Source organism: Coenobita brevimanus, chromosome 98, assembly GCF_032717465.1.
Source record: "Coenobita brevimanus isolate Jiangsu-jjx chromosome 98, ASM3271746v2, whole genome shotgun sequence".
NCBI lineage: Eukaryota > Metazoa > Arthropoda > Malacostraca > Decapoda > Coenobitidae > Coenobita > Coenobita brevimanus.
This window is the reverse complement of record NC_137051.1, coordinates 14,617,211-14,637,288: the sequence shown is the minus strand read 5'-3', so window position 1 is coordinate 14,637,288 and position 20,078 is coordinate 14,617,211. Positions and strand designations below refer to the sequence as shown.

At 42.2% G+C, this 20,078-nt stretch overlaps 1 protein-coding gene across 1 annotated transcript in view; it reads right to left on the bottom strand.

The window, feature by feature from the left end:
• Positions 1 to 11,390: 11,390 nt before the first annotated feature.
• Creld (Cysteine rich with EGF like domains) overlaps positions 11,391 to 20,078 on the bottom strand; it is a 98,699-nt gene continuing 90,011 nt past the window's right edge. Inside the window, exon 8 of the mRNA XM_080283680.1 lies at positions 11,391 to 11,525. Within this exon, the coding sequence (XP_080139806.1) occupies positions 11,401 to 11,525 (125 nt within the window). The 3' untranslated portion in view covers positions 11,391 to 11,400. The remainder of the gene's footprint in view (positions 11,526 to 20,078) is intronic.

Here is a 20,078-nt window from a genome sequence, read left to right as displayed (position 1 = left end):
AGCCTATTAGTGGTGGTAGTCACAGTTATACTGATTGTGGTTAGTCGTAGTTGTACTGAAGGCTGTAGTTGTGGTAGTGATAGTAATGATGGTGGTAGCTGTGGTAGTAGTGATGGTGGTAGCTGTGGTGGTATCAGACAGTACGAAGTTTTTTACCCAGTACAGTATATAGCCATCTGTACCCAGCACCTGCCTTTTTTACTCTCTCTCTCTCTCTCTCTCTCTCTCTCTCTCTCTCTCTCTCTCTCTCTCTCTCTCAGCAGAATTTAAGAAGTAATTTTGCCTTCACTATTTTGTAAGATTTCAAGATGTGGTTTAGTTCTCTCTCTCTCTCTCTCTCTCTCTCTCTCTCTCTGCAGAATTTAAGAAGTAATTTTCCCTTCACTGTTTTGTAAGATTTCAAGATGTGGTTTAGTTCTTTCTCTCTCTCTCTCTCTCTCTCTCTCTCTCTCTCTCTCTCTGCAGAATTTAAGAAGTGATTTTGCCATCACTGTTTTGTAAGATTTCAAGATGTGGTTTAGTTCTCTCTCTCTCTCTCTCTCTCTCTCTCTCTCTCTCTCTCTCTCTCTCTCTCTCTCTCTCTCTCTCTCTCAAATACACACACACACACACACACACACACACACACACATTACGTAGTTTTGCAGACCTTAATAGCACTTTCCACCATAAGACAAAACACTACCGTCAAAAACACACAAACTACATGAAACTGACGAAGATTGTTACCTGTTCGTTAGGTAATCTAGCCTGTAGATTTAACCCTATCATTACGAGAAGCGCCCTTAACTCATTCACTACGATGATGATAATGATGATGATGATGTGTGTGTGTGTGTGTGTGTGTGTGTGTGTGTGTTGTTGACTGTTTCTGACCCACGGACCCCTTTACGCAGACGACGCATTTTGCACTTAACTGAACGCGGTATCTGATCAATTTTGTTGGTAAAGCCTCACCTGAACTAAATAAGATCGTCTGGAGATAGTAAGAATAAACCCAGAATATAAATCATGGAACTGAAAAGGTAAACTACGAGACGTTTCCCCCAGCTGAATTTAAGCAGAAAGCAGAAATATAATCATCACTGTAGAGGGATTTTAGTGGTCGGGACAACTCTAGTATTATATTCCAGCAATAACACACACACACACACACACACACACACACACACACACACACACACACACACACACACACACACACACACAATCAACTGAGGACGGGTCATGGCAGCGTGACACTGTTTGTACTGTCAACATTTACCTACACATTTTCTTGACAACTTCACTGTTTCAGGTAACGTCAGGCGATATTCAGCTGACTGTAAATCATGGGGACCTAAGGGTGTCAAAATTATGTATTAAAAAAAAAAAATAAAACTTATTGAAGGAATTAACGTGTCAAAATTTATGTATAAAAAAAATAAATAAAACTTATTGAAGGAATTAATGTACACGTCAACCACATGCATCTCAGAGATCTTTTCGAAGCTGAATAAAATTATCAGTGGCAAAAATATACAGTAATAGAAGACGTGACCGTGCTGAAGATGTTTAACTGATCCAAAAAAATAACGAAAAATAGTTACGGTGTCAAAACCAGGAACTGCGCGTGAATATCAGTGTTTCCCATGGGCAGAATATGTCCTCGTTTTCATCCTTTCGATTTTAGATATACTCCTGTCAGAGTTTATGTCGTCCAATTTTCAAGATAACACGTACGGCGGTGAAATTGCCCCCCGTGACTGCTGAAACTTGGTGTAAGTGACGGGGGGGGGGGGGGAAGGGTTAGTTGAGGGATAGTGGTGGTCGTGCAGGAAGAGCCGCGTTGTTTGTTTGTTTGTCCTTCACTCACGCCCAAACCAAGGGCCAGGGACCCCAGACCCATATATATTCTGAATCAGGGTGACCCAAGGATGGTTTTAGGCGGATCAAAATTCAGATCTGCGCCATTTAAGGCCACCGGTAAAGTGTTCGCATTTTTGGCCCGGACAACGCCGGGTACCCCTGCAACCCAATTTTTGGCATGGAACTCACATGACCATCAGTTCGGACATAGGCAATTTGAGGTCACCGGTCAGAGGTCATTTGAGGTCACCAGTCGGAGGTCATTTGGGGTCATTGGTAACACGCTCGAACGATTGTACCCGGCAGCCCAGTTTTTGGCATGGAGATTCACTTGACCTTCAGTTACGACACCGGCTATGTGAGTATGACCTCCGAGGCCATTTCAGGTCACCGGTCGTAGGTTATTTGAGGTCACCGGTAATAGTAAATAAATGTGCATAAATACTGTGCGTTAGTCTGCGAAAGCTGAAATAGAAGGTTCGTGGACCTCATCATCCCTCTTCAAAAGCATTAGATGTATATGGCCTTTCTGGAGTAGAAAGAAAGTTTGAACTAGTATAAATAGGATGAGAGGTTCGCCTTTTTGGCCCGGGCAATGCCGGGCACCCCTGATAGTGTGTGTGTGTGTGTGTGTTAATATATATATATATATATATATATATATATATATATATATATATATATATATGTATATATTCAACATCATCATCATCATCATAATCAGCCATTTGAGTGTCCACTGCAGGACCGGCCTATCCCGACCGAAGTGGGGACGTTACAGTCTATGTATCTCTTCCAAGTGGCTTTGGCTGTCTGGTAGAGATTGTATGTAAGGCTTGTAAGTGAGACTGTAATGTTGGACTGGTTTTAGATATGTGTGTAGTCTGTGAACCAAGTGCAATCGGCCTGCACAAGCCGACTGGGTACAAGCATCTTTATATATAGTATGCGACACTGATTCAACCACAGCACCACTATCATTGCCATAATGTGTCTCTCACTTCATCATCGTCATTCTGACCTCCTTTTTTCCCCTGTAAGAGCCGGGTGAGGTAGGATCGAGAAAGTAAGAAAAATGAAGACAGAGAGACCTAATTATCAGCATCTACACTTTCTACAGTGAAATATGCCACACGCCCATTCATTTGCCATTCAGACTCCTGGAATCCTGATTCTACCTCACAGACATATCGGTAATGACTGGCACTTTTTTTTTTTTTTAACAATTGATTCGCATTACCTATCAGACAAGGTCAGTCCGACAACTCACTCACTCCTGTCAATTCACGTACCTTGACTCTATACATCACTTTCTCACATACTTATTTACCATACCAATCTACCAGCTCGTTGACCTACCATGCCTCCTCCCACCTTCTGACTCACTCATAGATACCCATTTTATCACCCTGCTTATATCTCTTGTCAGCTTACCATACTGTCTGGGCACTCTCACTTCAGCTCTGATACGTCCACATCTTTCGCTACTGGTAATCACATCTTGAACACTCTAACTTATGTACTTCACGTATGTTCCTAAATACTGTGCCCTCATTTCCACTGCTTTTACTCATGACTTGTCTCCTGCACTTAAATCTCACACCCATAACATAAAGGGGACCCTAAAACACCTTTATGCAATCCTCCTGCAGCCTCCAAACTGAAACCTCTGTTTAGTATCATGGCCCTCGAAGCACCACCCACTTTCTTCCTTGTTTTACTCTACTTTACTCTCCTTTTCCGATTCAAGTCTCTCCTTTCACCATCACATCTCACAGGGAATTAGCTTCCCCCTAAACAGACATCACTATTATCAACAACTATGTATCAAAGCACAATGCTCATGGATCTCAACAAAACAGCAACTGTCCGGAAACCTCATGTTTATCATCAAGTTACACTCATCTGCATATATCAGATTTGAATTATTCCATCATCTACCATCTCTCTCTCTCTTTTCCATAACTTGTTCTTACTTCTCTCTTTCTCTCTCTTCCATAACATGCTCTTACTTCTCTCTCTTCCATAACATGCTCTTCTCTCTCTCTCTCTCTCTCTCTCTCTCTCTCTCTCTCTCTCTCTCTCTCTCTCTCTCTCTCTCTCTCTCTCTCTCTTTCTTTCTCTCTTACTTCCATAACGACTCTTTCTTTCTCTCCCACTCTTCCATTACTTGTTCTTACCTCTCTCTCTCTCTCTCTCTCTCTCTCTCTCTCTCTCTCTCTCTCTCTGTACCCCCCACCCTCCCACCCACATGCACCCATGTTGACATCACATTTCTTGTCTCACAACACTAAATGTCAAACCACTCACTCAAAGCCCACCTACCCTTTCAAAAGTTTCATCACTGTCATAAAAACTCTTAGCAGCATTCATGTGATCTGTCAGTTCCATGAATGCCGTACAGTGCTTTTCAATAGCATTCTCTGCTGTTTGTCTCATTTCAGATACTTATTCTTTCACATCCTCTACCACTCCCAAAGCCACCGTGTTCGTAATTTACCAAATATTCTGATGCATTCTTCATCTTCTCTAGCATTATTCTTCCAGATACATTTCATATAACCCTGTGTAGCCCTACAGCTTATTTCAGTCACCTTTATTTCTGTATCAGTCATGATCAGTCGTCTTCTACTCTGTTGGTATAATAGCAATCATCAAATCTTTCTTACATATTTCCAGTTAACACTTCAAGGGCAGTGAAACAGCAGGGGACAAGGCGACATTGAGGCAATTTGTTTGTGGCCACCCTTTATGGGATTGAGGCATCTGGCAATAGATAGATAGATACACTTCAGTGCTCTCTTTTTACTCTTAATCATCTCTACATACACTTCAACACTTGATGTCATCCTATTTTTCAGTCTCTACACAGCATTCCTCACTTCTGACAATGTCACATATCCATTGTGTACTACTACATGAGCACAGTCACCTCCTGATACTCTGACTTGAATAAAAAAAATTTACATGTAATAATACTCTATCCAAAGTACCAAAGTTGGGTACTTTTAACAACTCTGTACATTACATATATATATATATATATATATATATATATATATATATATATATATATATATATATATATATATATATATATATATATATATTATATATATATACATATATATATATATGCAGAGACTTCACTTCACCGTGAAGATATGTATGCAAACTAACCACAGGAGAAATGAAAGGAGCGACAGTGAGTACTTTCGTATATTACATCTTCAAACAGAGTGAGACAGAAACGTAAAGGGTAGAGTTTTTTTTTTGCACACTCGCAGCAGGTAGTGGCACACAGAACAATGGAGTATTTATCCCCTCCTTCCTCCCCCCTCTCCCCTTCCCCTTCTCCCCTCCCCCTTCCCCCTCCCTCCCACTCCCCTTTCCTCCCCTCCTACTCCCTCCTCCTTTGTCACGTGCATTTTTAGATTCAGGTCATCTTTTGTTGTGTTCCACTCCCTGCTGCAGGTGACCATAAGTTAAGCCGCAGGTAAACATTCAGGTCATCTATTGTTCTGTGTGTCACTACCTGCTGCGGGTGTGCATAAAAGACCTCTACCCTTTACGTTTCTGTCTCACTCTGAAGATGTAATATACGAAAGTACTCACTGTCGCTCCTTTCATTTCTCCTGTGGTTAGTTTGCATATATATATATATATATATATATAAATGGGCTATGAGTTCCAGGTCCCATGCCTGGACTTGGGACTGTGCAAGTGGGTGAGGCCTGTGGTCTATCACTCCTTGTTTTGTTTATTACCGATTATGACAAAAAAGGAGAAAACTATCAAAGCAAGCCTGACGAAACTAAATCACCCAAGGGAATCAGAGTGACATAATCGAATGTGGGGAACCTGAGGGGTAGAGCAGGGGAAGTGGTTGAGACGTTGAGTAGGAGGTGGGTGAATGTTGGATGTGTGCAAGAAGTTAGATACAGGGAAGGATAAAAGGGAATGATTGCCAGGAGGGACTGTCAATACATGGTATTTTGGCAGGATACGGCAGATAAATATGGTGGTGTGGGTGTATTAGTTGGGGAGAAATGGGTAGAATATGTCATGAATGTACTGAGAGTGAGTAAAAGGATAACAGTAGTGAAATTTTGTTCAGAGGGGTCACATTTTCATTTAAATAGATGTATGCTCCACAGGCTGGACTGAATGGCTTACAAAAAGACAGGATCTGGGATGACTTAATATGTGTAGTAAGTGGTAAGAGGGATGATGAAACTGCAGTTTTGGAAAGGGACTTAAATGGTCATGTAGGTGAAGCAGCCCAGAGATACGCATATGGTACAAGCAATGAGGAGGGTGAAAGGATACTTGAGTTTGGGGAGGCAATGAACATGATAGTGTGTAACACACATTATAGGAAAAGCGAGAGTAGGTTGATTACATACGAGCCTGGGGGAAACCGTAAACATATAAGATTTTCCTGGTCAGGAGGCCTGATAGGAGGTTGGTGAGGGATGTTAAAGTTATAGGGAGTGAGGAGTGTGTGCAGCAACATAAGTTACTGACATGTGACATGGTGCTTAAGGAGCAAGTGATGAAAAAGAGAATTTATGCACCTTGGAGGAAAATATGGAAGTTATAAAACTAAGCAATAAAGGATGCCTTTTATAGCTGCTGACAAGTGTTAATGAACAGTACCCAGTTCTCAAGAACAATCTCCTGAGAGTTACTGATTCAGTGTGTGGAAAGAAAAGCCCCCCCCCCCAAGACATAAAGTAACTTAGTGGTGGGATGAAGGTGTAGAAGCTGCAGTTGAGGAGAAAAGAAAGCTTTTGCGGGAATGAAAAAGGGGTGGAAACAAGGGGGAATACTTGGCTGCCATGTGTAGTGCTAGAAAAGAGGTTTACAGGGCAAAATCAGTCTTAGAGACTTTTACTTAATAACCTAAATACAGTAGCGTGGAAAGGAAGAATACGATATTTAAGGTGGCAATCAGATGAAGAGGGAAAACAGGGATATCATACGTGAGCAGTGTGAGAAGAATGATGAGGGAAAGGTAGTGGTGAACATTGGGGATATTAAAGATGCCTGGAGAAAGCATTACAACTGGTTCTTGAATGAGGAGTTTGACTGGGACAGGGAAGGTTTAGAGTCTGCAGATCCAGTGTTTGGCCCTTGGCCTTTGATTGACGCTGCTACTGGGAGCAAGGCAATAGGCAGGATGCAGGTGAGGAAGGCAGCAGATGTGTCTGGGTTGACTGCTGAAATGCTGAAAGCCTCAGGCGATACTGGAGTAGGTTTAGTTACTGATTTGATAAATACGATTATATATGCGTGTGTTGTCCAAGATGATTGGCCGAAGAGTGCAATTGTAAAGATTGGCCGAAGAGTGCAATTGTAAATGTGTACAAAGGGAAGAGTGATGCCCTAGAAAGAGGAAATTATAGAGGCATATAGCTTTCGGACCAGATAATGAAGGTAATGAGAGAAACAGTGAATACTGCTGAGATGCAGTTTGGGTTTATGCCAAGCAATGGGACCACTGATGTCATATTCATTGTTCGACAGCTTCAGGAAAAACATACAGGAATAATAAAGGAATCTGTACTGATTTTTTGTTGATTTGGAAAAGGCCTTTGAGAGTCTCTAGGGAGGTGGTGAAGTAGGCAATGAGAAAGCTTGGGATTGAGGAGTGGCTGGTTAGGGTGGTTATGGCTATGTATGTGGGTGCTTGCAACCAGGTACAGGTGAATAGAGATTTGAGTGATGAGTTTTCCATGAATGTTGGTGTGCATCAGGGGTCATTCTTGAGCCCCTTGTTGTTTAACATGGTACCTGAAGCCCTAACACGTGACTTCAGAAGTGGATTCCCATGGGAGATGTTGTATGCCGATGATTTGGTGCTGATTGCAGAAAATGAAAGGGAGACAGAGGAAAGATTTAGGAAGTGGAGAGATGCATGGGACACCAGGGCTTAAGAATATTCATCATCATCATCATCCTGCCCTCCTTTCCCACCCTACACCAGGGTGAGGAGTAGCAACGTCCAGACAGCCCAAGTTTGCCCAATTCAATGGGCAACACTTCCATTCACTCATCATTCAAGCCCCCGGAATCCTGGCTCTATCTGATACAGTATGCCAAAAACTTTCACATTCTGTAGCTTTAAATAAATGTACTCGATAGTCAGTCCGAACGCTGCCATGTTAAAAAAGGGTGCCACATCCCTGATCATGTGCTTCTTCTCACAAACTTCATCCAGCCAGCTGGATTTCTTGTCTGTTCCCTATCCTCACCAACTTCCATACCTCTCTTCCTCGCACACTCATTCATCACATCTCTCCACGTTCTCCTTAGCCTACCTCGCCTCCTCCCTCCATCAAATTCACTCAGATAAACCTTTTTCACCAATCTATTTTTATCCATTCTCTCCACATGACCATCTCATTACACACTCTTCGATTCTGGTGTCCACAGACTTCCTCACTCCGCGTCTTTCACGAATCACATTATTTTGTATGCGATCCACTCTCTGTACTCCACGTACATTCCTCAGCAGTCCCATCTCCACTGCTCTCACTCTTGACATTTCATTTTCATGCCACACCATAGTCTCGCATCCATATGTTAAAGTAGGCACTACCTTATGGGTAAATGCACATAAAACAAAAGTGATGGTATCAAGAAGGAGAGTGGCCATGTGCAATATGTTACAGAGGTGTGGGATGTAATTCCATCTTGTGCAGTGTTTGTGATACGTGGGTGAATAAGAGATGTAGTGGTACTTGAGGCAGACTGAGAGATAATGTTGATTTTGTGTGTGCAGTGTGTCGGAGAAAGCACGTGGAGTTTGTCAGACGTGAAAGGACTGAACTTGCTGGCAACTCTCTTGAGTGTGAGGAAGAGTTTTGTTATTTGGGAGACACGTTAAGTGCTGGAGGTGTGGGGGAGCTAGCTCTGTGGCCAGAGTGAGGAGTGGTTAGAAGTTCGAGCTGTTGCCTCTTCTGACATTGAGAGGGCTCTCCTTCCGTACCAAGGGATCTTTGTATGTGGCACGTGTTAGGAGTGTAATGCTCTATGGTAGTGAGACCTGGGCAGTAGAGGAAGAGGATATTCACAGACTCGAACATACGGAAATAACAATGAATAGGTGGATGTGCAGTGCATTCCTCAGTGCAAGGGCTGAGGGGATTAGGTTTATGATGGAAGAGTTGAAAGGTACGACGGGACTGAAGTGCTTTGATGTTGCGATGAGGATAGGTACATTGAGATTGCTTGGGCATGTCGAGGGAATGGAGGATGATAATTGGGAGCCGTAAGTGAGAAGTGTTAATGTTATGGGTAGGGTTGCGAGAGGTAAGCCAAAAAAGACCTGGGACAAGGCTGTTGAGTGTGACCTCAGGAATAAGGGACTGAACAGTGAAGCTGCCAGAGATCGAGCAGCATGGAGAACTGCCATTAGGTGACAAGGGCCGATGCATGCAAGCATGTTGGAGCCTTTAAAAATGAAACGATATAACATTATATATATATATATATATATATATATATATATATATATATATATATATATATATATATATATATATATATAACCCGGGGCTAGGCAGTTGGTCTCGACATTTAAGATGAGTGACCAGCTTCACTCATCCCTGAGTGACATTACATGAGCAGTCAAGCCCAACCACCCCTTGGATATAAACCTTCACCGGCTCAATCCGACTGGAACGCAATTACCCACTAAACCACCAGGTGCCAAAATTTGGCTATATGGTTTCCTGGTGTACAGGAAACCATTTGGCTTGTCACTCAGTGTAGAGTCACCCACAGACAGAAGGAAAAGGAAAGAATGAAGGAAAGAAAGACAGAAGAGGGAGTGTAAAGTCATCCGTAGGCAGAAGGACAAGAATGAAGGAAAGAAAGACAGAAGAGGATGGAAGGAAAGAAAGATGGAAGAGAGGAAAGGGCAGACACCCGAGAGCAGCACTACATCGAGTGAGTGGATGGTAACCGCCCCCACCATATATATATATATATATATATATATATATATATATATATATATATATATATATATATATATATATATATATACACAATAAAAGCTTGATTAACCAGAATGCATGGGGATTCTTCCATTCCGATTATGGAATTTTCTGGATAATCGAATGTTACTCTTAGAAATTTTCTGGGAGGTCAAACAAATGAAATAATACCAAACTTGGAACTTTATTTCATAAAGTACATTATTCAGTTTTAGATACAGTACAGGTACACTCACGCTCACTAATATCTGCCCAGGGGTGCCCCCTTCCTATCCCAGAATACCCAAGGAAGAGGGGAGGGGGGGGGACGAAACGAGCTCCACCAGCCATTACCCCAGCTCCCGACCATCCCCCATACCCCCACCCAATCCCCCACCCCACCCATCATTCTTAACTAGCAGTTACATCTCAAGCTGATTTCATGCTTAACACTCTTGGTCCCACTACTAATACAAAGAACATTAGGATTTAAAAGAATATAGCTATCAACATGTTGCAGCAGGAAATTAATGCATTATGACGTTGACAATAAAATAAAAATGTTTGCCTCCTGTGTTGGGTGCACTGCTTTGCAAACACACACACACACACACACACACACACTTTGAAAAACAGACATAAACACACCCAGACACGCAGGCACAGACACGGACGCATGCAAACGCCCAACGCATGAGGCCTGGGATGGCCGTTGTTAATGTTTTTGTTTTACTGCCAACATTATAATGCATTAATTTCTTGCTGCAGCATGTTTATAGTCATATTATATACTTTTTACATATCCTAGTGTTTTATATTTGTGTATTAGTAATGTGACTATGAGTGTAAAGTATGAGGCTAGCTTGAGATGTAAATGCCTATTAAGAATGACGAGTGGGGGGCTGGGAGGGGTAGGGGTATGGGGGAGGGTTGGGAGCTGGGGTAGAGGCGGGTGGTGCTCGTTTCGTCCCCCCCTCCCGTCTTCCCTGGGTATATGGGGGTACGAAGGAGCACCCCTGAGCAGAAATTAGTGATTGTGAGTGTACACTACAATACACACAAAAAGACAGCAAGAGAAATTGTACAGGACCGAACACAAACCAGCAAACATTACCAAAAATTATTTAAAGAAAAATTTACCATATGTTACAAGCCAAAATAATTTTGAAAACATAGCTGCGTACACTGCTTTATCCTGTGCTGTACAGAACTAATTAAGAATTATAGGGGGACGACCGGTATCCGGAATTTTTTCGACCCCATGCTGGATCAAATTTGCGTTTCGGTTGTGCGGATGTGCCAATGCATCAGATGCCGGTTAATCGATTTTTACTGTATGTATGTATGTATGTGTGGGTACATATATATATATATATATATATATATATATATATATATATATATATATATATATATATATATATATATATATATATATATATATATAAACACAACAAACTCTGAAACACTACCAACAAACAGAACATGTGTTATCCTGAGGTAACAAGTTTTTTTTTCTTAATTAAATAAATATTCTTATTTAACTTTATTTCCTAAACACCTGTGATCATAGTTCTACCCTTCTATATTCTGAATCACTCTCTTCATTTTCTGTGGAGCTGGTGACATCTATACCCTGGATTGACTTTCTTCTGTCTTCATCTTCGTCATCATCTTCTACAGTGTCTTCATCTGTCAAAATTACAGAAAAAGGTAAAGATGTGTGGTAGAATATGTTATTTGCTCTATCTATAATGTATGCTGTATCAGTGTCATTACATTCACTGTGCAACCTGGGACAAAAATTTGCCTACTATGTAGACTGATGCATCTACTGTTACTCTCTTCCTTAATATACTGTATCATATCACAGAGAATTATCTATGGGCAGAGAAACATGCCAAGTCTCTCCCAACTTAGGAATAAAGTATTACCCAACAAAAGTGAAAAATACAGTCAGCTCTCACTTAACGTGCAATCAGAGTGCGCAAACCTCACATAACACAGAAGGCAATGTTTGAGGCCACGAAATGGTCTAAATGCGAAAATGACAGACAAAATGCGGGTGAAAAAATCTGCCCATCTTCCTTGGAAAACTGTACTACATTGCGATGATAGGGATTACGCCAACTGAGGCCACAAATTATGGTTTAAACAGTCATTACGAGAAAAAATTGGTCATAACGTGGTGGGAACAGACATAACGCTGGCTGCGAGTCATAGCGCGGGTTGCATCAGCCAATGATGTATGGCTGTTACGTGTCTGCACGAGGTGTCGTCATGGTCCTCTGAGCATTCCTACCCCACTTGGGCCTACCCACTTCCCGCACTCTGGCTCCACTTGTGCTATGTGTTATCTTTGCTCTTTTCTTTGGCCACCTGGGGACCAGTAGAAGTCCTGCCCTGCCTCAGAACCCCACTCCCCCTCCCCTCAGCAAGACCACAACCTCTTCAATTCAAGATGAGGAATCCTCCAGTGTTTGTATGTAAAGAAGTCATTATTAGGTGGGTAAATGTGCCGGGAAAAATCCCTGAAAATTGCCCCAGAGGTGAACCTGGGGCTATGTTGGGTACCATGAAACCCTTTAACATGTAAACATATGGCCCTATAATGCAAAAATCTCATAAAGCGGGACCTTCCAGGGACAATATTCACGCAATAGGTGAGAGCTCGCTGTATAAGAGGCAAAAATGTTAGGCAAACTTATCCCAACTGTACATTTATATATACTGCAAACCTACTTTTCTGAAAGAGAATAACCTCTTCACTGCGAGGCAGTCTTCCTGAACAAAAATGTCTGGTGGGAGCAAAAGTAATATATAAAAAACATCACTGTACTCAAGGGGTTCATGAATTGTTTCAGGATCAACAAAATTGCTGGGTGGGAGCAAGATGGTGATATAAAGTGTCACTGAAGACCTGCCCTTATGCTAAAATCCAGAGTTCATTGGCAGATGCCAAAAAACAAGTTCCACTTAACTCTAAACATCCATCCATCATTAACAACTAAATGGACTTTGTTGGGTTGACTGCTGCTAATACAGTGACCATGAAGTTTTTTCTAAAACAGCTGTTGCCATGCTTCTTGTTCCCATCTTCAATGTATACCATAAAAATATTCTTTTTGAAAGAGTGGTATTAAGTTAATCAACATGCATGAAAACAACAACCAGAATTACACTAGATATTGAATCAATGAGAAATTGAGAATCACTGTTCATCATCTGTCTGAGTCACTTGCTGTAGTGCTGACATCAGGTTACTGTACAGAGTAATAATTCAAATGGTTTTGGGCAACCCAGGAAACCATTTAATAAGATGGGTGGTAACCACACAATGAACTGGATGCTTAGTGGTCTAGTGGGTTAATGCCCATACAGGTTTACATCCAAAGGGTGGTTGTTGTTGTTGCTTTATAGTTGTTATGCTACCCCAGTCTGTCTGATCAAGTAACCATTCCTGCAGGGTCATCTCACGCAGTAAACCAGAGCTGATGGCACCTCGCCACAGCAGGCCGCAGGGATTAGTGTGGAAGTTTGGTTACTGAGATGTTGCATTTGCATCTCTCCATTGGGCTTTATTGCTCACGTAATACCACCCAGAAGTAAGCAACTGGTCACTCTTGCCTTAAATGTGTGATACAAGTGGCCTAACCTGGGCTCCTACACCTGATGGACAATAAATGATTAGATAATAAACATACTCATAAAATCCACATAGCAAATTAGTATTTGCCATTTTACTCAATCCATATTAACAAAAAAAGTAAACGAAGAGAACAGTGTGAAAAGTTTTTGTGAACAGTCTAGTACTGCTCCTCCACAATGACTGGTGTTATATATATATATGAACACTAACCTGTCACATTTATATCAAAGAGTCCTGACAAGTTTTGAGTACTGCAGTTATACACTCTGAACATATTATCTACAGCTGGTACAAACTTTCCATTTCCTTATATTTTTGTTACAATAACTTACACAGTGGAAGAACCTGTACTGGATTAATTCTGAAGTACAAACATGGAAAGTGAAGGGAGTGGGAAGAGAGAAAAAAATTGCCAGTTAAAGAGTAAGACAAAGAAAGTGACATAAAAAAATGGGTAAGATAAGAGGAAAGAGGAAGAAAGAAAAGTACATACAGAGAAAACATGACACGGGATAGGGATAAAAGAGAATAAAAGCAGTAAAAGAGACGGCCTTTGAATGGACATAAAAAGCAGAAACAGGAGAGATGATGAACAGAAACGAGGAGAAAGTAATGGAGAAAAACAGTTAAAAGAAGCAGGGAACATAAGAAATTACCAGAATACACTCCTCCTTTTACACATTTTGCACGGATCTGCAGTAATGCAGCTGACCAGATGAGAATAGGTGACAAGTTACATAAGGCCAAAAAGGTGGATATATAATACCAATGACACCTAAATCTGAAGATGGTTTGGTGCAAATTCAAATTATAATTTACACTCACCAGTCAATATACAATACATTATGTATATTAAGCATAAGCTAGATTCAATGACAAGCTAGACATGTGATTTTCAATGACTCTGCCATTAATGGAAGGTCAACAGCAAAGAAACTAACAGAAAGCAGGTACACAGTACATAATTTTTGTTCCTCTTTCACCACACTGATGACTGTTTTTCCATATTCTTGCTCATGACTGACAACTTATACAGCTCAGAAAGTATTATCAGACTGAATTTAGAATTCACCTCTATTAACCCCTTCACTACAAATGGTATCCTGAAGCTCAATAAAACAGATGAATGCAAAAATAATTTTAAATGCCCTCACCATTCTGAAGGGGTGAAAAGTATTTATTTTTCATATGTCTTGCTTATGCTTTTAGTTATTAAAATTCATGATATCACCCACTGAATAAACCAATGTTTTCAGCACTGTTGAAATGAACTCAGTATGGCTGTGATAATACTGAGGCTGGTGGGTGACTGTGAGTGTACAACATCAGGGTGAGGTGTGGCTATGTCAGTGGTAGAAGGATTGATGGAATAGTATTAATATATTGCAATAAAGGAAGTTAGGTGTTTTAATTTGGTGGGTTGGTGGTGGCAAAGAGTGCGTTGTTTCAGGTTAGAGGCGGTAGGCAGTAAGGGTAAGCATGAGCAGGGTTGCACATGGCTCCCCAGGATCTGCATTGATCTAAGCAGGTATGTGACTGTGTCATGGAAAAAATGAAGTGATATGCAATAAAATACATATCCTTCATAAAATGAGAGGAGTTACAGTGGCTGGGATTGAGAAAGTGAATCCTTTTCCAGGAGTCTTTGGCTGGTGCTCTGATGACTGTACATGTGAGAGACAACCTCTGTACAGTGAGTTTTAAGGGGTTACCAGAGTGGTGGAGTGGTCTGAGCAGAGGCAAGAGAGGACCACAACAGGCTGTTTTAACCAAGGAGTCAACAGGGATGGAGATACAGCTGAGACAAAAACAGTTGTGGTGGCAAGAGGAACTGGTGGCTGGCACTGAGGTTTTGTGGTACATGCCATGATCAGGATGTTAAAATGGAATGGTTTAGTATGTGAGATACAATACTCATGATGTTGTAGAAAGGGGCTTACTCTTTGTGTATAATTGTGGGAGGAGGGTTTTGTTTACTGGGTTTCTTAGTGGGCTGGGGTTACAGAGGAGAAAGTGGACACCTGGTTAACCCTAGAATGCTTATGTTATTATCCTCACAGTACTGCTTTCGCCGGGAGAATTTTTTTTTTTCGACATTTTCTTTCAGTTTAGTCTATTTTAGTCTCTGTACACTTTAGTCTCTTTGATATAATCATACACTAATTATACACCTGAAAAAAAAAAATAAAAAAAAAATAACACAAATGCTTTTGTCGGGTAAAAAACACTTAATCCACATTCCACCCTTTGCGGGATTAGGGCATCGGGCTATAGATAGATAGATACCTGTGAAACACCTTTTTTATCAATTTAGACTCTTTTAGATTGTTTTCACCCTTTAGTCTCTTTGATTTAACCCCTTAAACGCGGATTGTCTCGTTTGCGACGCTCGGCAAAAAGGACATAACGGCGGATCGTCGCATTTGCGATTCTAGTACATTTTGAATAACCACGGGCAAGCAGGCTCCAGCTGGTATTGTCTATCAGTACCACCACCCTTTGGCTACAATTAGCATACTTTACCTTTGTACTACTGACCTCAGTTGTTGCCAAGTATCGCGTTTTTCCCCCGTCCCCCCTCCACCTCGGTCCGGCCAGCCTGGCTGTGATACATGGCAGCGCTCTGAGCACTCAGAACTGTAAATCTGCGCTCTCCTCTCACAAGCAGTTTATGCTAATAGGAAATGCTTGTTTCCCCAGTTGTAACACTAGCTTTTTTTCTCACGGTTTGCCCCTGTTTAGCGTCAGTTTACCGCAGGCTTTCAAAGTGACATTATGGCGAGTTCTAGCTCTTCCGAGTCAGTGCAAGCGGCCGACAGGAACGAGAATAAAGTGGCGGGCGTAAGGCAGAATAAAAAGCGCGCCGTGGTGATCTTTTGGGAAGTAATATGATTGAAAATAATGTAGTATACATGTTTTTAGGTGTTAAAATGGAAATGTTTGTTGAGTGACGGGAAGACCGCCGCCGCGGTGCATGTCGGCCATACACTCCGTTGATTTTAGCCTTATTTTCAGTGCATATTGTACAAATACAGGTTCCAAACTACCTTTACGTTGTAGTATAAAGTTTATTGTGACAGAATGGGGCTGTGGTAGAGAGGAAACCGGGTTGCTGGAGGTGTGAAAGTGAAGATTTGGTTACCCAACTTTGCAAGTCTCCACAAGTCCTTGGGTAGTCCACGAAGGCTCAACACCTGTCTCTGGAGAAAGCTGAATGTAAGTACTATCTGCCATACCAAGTATAATGTTCTAGGGTTAATCTCTGATTTTTGGCTAATATTTTCCTACAGGTCCTCAGACCGTGATACAACCCCGCCACTTGGGGGGGGGGGGGGTTGACTGTTCACGGCCGCGTTTAAGGGGTTAATCAGAAACTAATTATACACCTGGAAAAAAAGGAAAACACAAAAATAAAAAAAATGTAACACAAATGCTTTTGTCAGGTAAAAAACACTTTAAACCCAAATATCATGGTGATAAATGCGAGATGAAGCCACACCACTACCTATGTAGGTAGGGGGTAGGGTGGATTAAAGGTATAGGGAAGGACAGCTCCAAAGCTCTTATCATATCAAAATGGCAAATAAATAAATCGCCGAACAAGGAAATTAACCCGACGTAAGCATTCTAGGGTTAAGTATATCACATGACTATTGCCTGGATCCAGCAGAGTAGATGGCATGGAGAATTCCCGGTATGTGTACAGCCTAGTCTTGTTATACATCAGTTCATTATGTGATGAACTGCTACAGCAATTATTTTAAAATCAAACCCTTTTTTGTATTTAAAAAACACACACACACACACACACACACACACGAACAATAATTCTTGCACTGTAGCAGTTTCTCTTTGGTTGCATTTGGTGGGGCAGTTAGACTGTGAAAGGCTGAAGGCCCAACTTCAGTTGACTGAATTCCAGCTGTTGTGGAGAATAAGGAAATTACTGACCATGAGGCAAGGAGTGACCTGCTGAAGAGGGTCTGTGAGAAGGCCAGGTCAGTGGAAACCTGTTCCGCCTGGGGGGCAACGTAAGGATGTACTGAGCACTGCACATGAACATAGGGGTCATCAAGACATGGCCAGGACTACAGCATTATTATAAGACCATTTCTTCTGACTGCTGTTATTTGGGGAAGTCAAGGAACACAATGCACAGTGTAAAATCTATACCATGGGCATGGAGGAAGGTGCATGAGCTACAACAATGGTGCAGACACTGGCCGCTAACAGACCACGAGAGGACGCTGCCATGGACTTCAAGGTAATCAATCCTGCCAAGGATGGCAAAGGGATTGTGTTGGTGGTGACAGCTATTTTCAGTAAATTTGCTTTGGCTTCCCTAACAAGGACCAGAAAGCTGGGAGAGCTGCCCAGATTTTAGTGAAGGAGCTCTTCCATAGGTCTGGTACTCCAGACAGCATTCACAGTGACCAAGGTGCAGGAGCTGACAAGTCTCAAACAACCCTATATCCCCCTTACAGGAATTGCACTTGCAAACAGTTTAACTGAATGTTACACAGCATGGAGCAAAGTCGACATTGGTCAAGGTTTTTGTCAGGTTTGACAGCCAATTACAATAGCATTTCACATTTGGTGACAGGGTTCTCACCTCACTACTTGGTATGTGGAGTGGGACAGCATCTTCCATAAAAATATTCAGTGTGGGAACAGAAGAGGTAGCTAGCACCCATGAACAGTGGATTAGAAGGTTGAGAGCAGCCCAGTAGGTAGCTTGGAATGCACATGCAGGGAACAGGCAGTGATATCATGCAGGTAATAAAAGGAAACGGCAAGAGATGGCAAGGTCATCATCGCTAAAGGAAGGCAAACGGGTACTCCTATGAGACCATCATATACTGGAACAGAACAAGATTCAGCCAAAATATGAAGAAAAGGTCTGGGTTGTGGTGTAGGTGTTGGATGTTAATGGTGTATATCAGGTGTGTCCAGAAGGTGAATCAGGGCAGGATAAGATGCTGTACTGGAGCAATTTGAATCCATGGCTGGTTGCACAGGAATCTACATCCCATTTGGTGCCAGAGCAAGGAGCCACACCAGACGAGAGACCAGATGTCACTGAGGAAGAAGATATGGAGGAGGTACCAGACGCAGCTAAGGTATTGCGTTGATTTGGGATTCCATTCATTGGTCTCTCCTGAGCCTCAAGGAATCATGAGGAACAGTTAGTTCAACTAAGAGAACAGCAGTGGGCCTACCAGAGAAGTGGGTAGCAGAGACAAGGCCTTCCACTGGGAGTGAGATCATGAGGAAGGAGAAACTGGGTCCACTGGAGGGAGGACCTTGGCAACCCAAAGGCCACGAAGTTATCATCGGAGACTTAGAGATGAAGTGAATGACTTCGTTCCAAGGTGACTTGACATCCATTCAGGGTGTTTCATGCAGCAAAGATGAGATGCACAAAGAGGGGTGGTGAAGGAATGGTTGGGCTCGAGTTCAGCCACGAGCCTAAGCAGAGGCTACCAAGGCATTTCAGGCAGATTGCAGATCGGGAGTGTGACAGGCAGTCAAAGTGTATTGCATGTGGGGAATATGATCATGGAGGCATGCTCAAATTTTCAGGGGATGTGTGTAATAAAGAAAGTTAGGTGTTTAAATCTGGTAGGTTCGTGGTGGTAGAGGGCACGTTGTGTCTGGTTGGAGACAGAAGACAGTGAGGGCAAACATAAGCAGGGTTCCATGTGGCCCTCCATGATTTACCATGATTTAAACTGGTACATGAGTACAGTGTCATGGAAAAAACTCAGTGATATGCAATAAAATACTGGTATATATCCTGAATTCCACCGGGAGGTGTTACATCAGCTGGGACTGGGAAAGTGGATCCTTTTCCAGGAGTCTTTGGCTAGCATTGTGCTGGCTGTGTCTGCACACAACAGAGCTTCTGCAGTGTGAAATTCAAGGGGTTACCACAGTGGTGGCACAGTCAGAGCGGAGACAGAGAGGACCATGACAAGCTGCCTCAACTAAGGAGTCAACAGGGAGAAAAAGTGGAGGTACGGCTGAGACCAAATCAGTTGTGGTGCAGAGGGGAATTGGTGGCTGGCACTGAGGTTTTGCAGAGCATGAAGTGACTGGGATGTTAAAGTGGAATGGTTTAGTATGTGAGATATAACAATGAGGACACTGTAGAAAAGGGCTTATTCCTTGTGTGTAATTACAGAAGGAGGGTTTTGCATACTGGGTTTCTTAGTGGGCTGGGATTAAAGTGGGAAAAGTGGACACATGGCTAAGTGTAATGGTAAAGCTGGACACTACTGTAGAAATGAGGAGAGTGTATGTGAGTGAGGTGGACAGGGGGAAAGGGAGGGGAGACTGAGGAGGAGATGGGAGGATGGAGAGGTATATAAGAGAGGGGGGTATGAGCTGGGGGGAGGGCATCAATATGGCAGGGGACAGGGTGACATAGAGGCAATTTGTTTGTGGCCACCCCTTACGGGATTAAGGCTTCTGGCTTACATAGATGGATAGTAACTGTGGTGCTATGTACCTTTAGGAACATCCTGTAATTATCCTAAGATCTTTTAAAAAATATTGTACACCTAAGCATGACTCTTGCTGGTATCTGAAGTAGG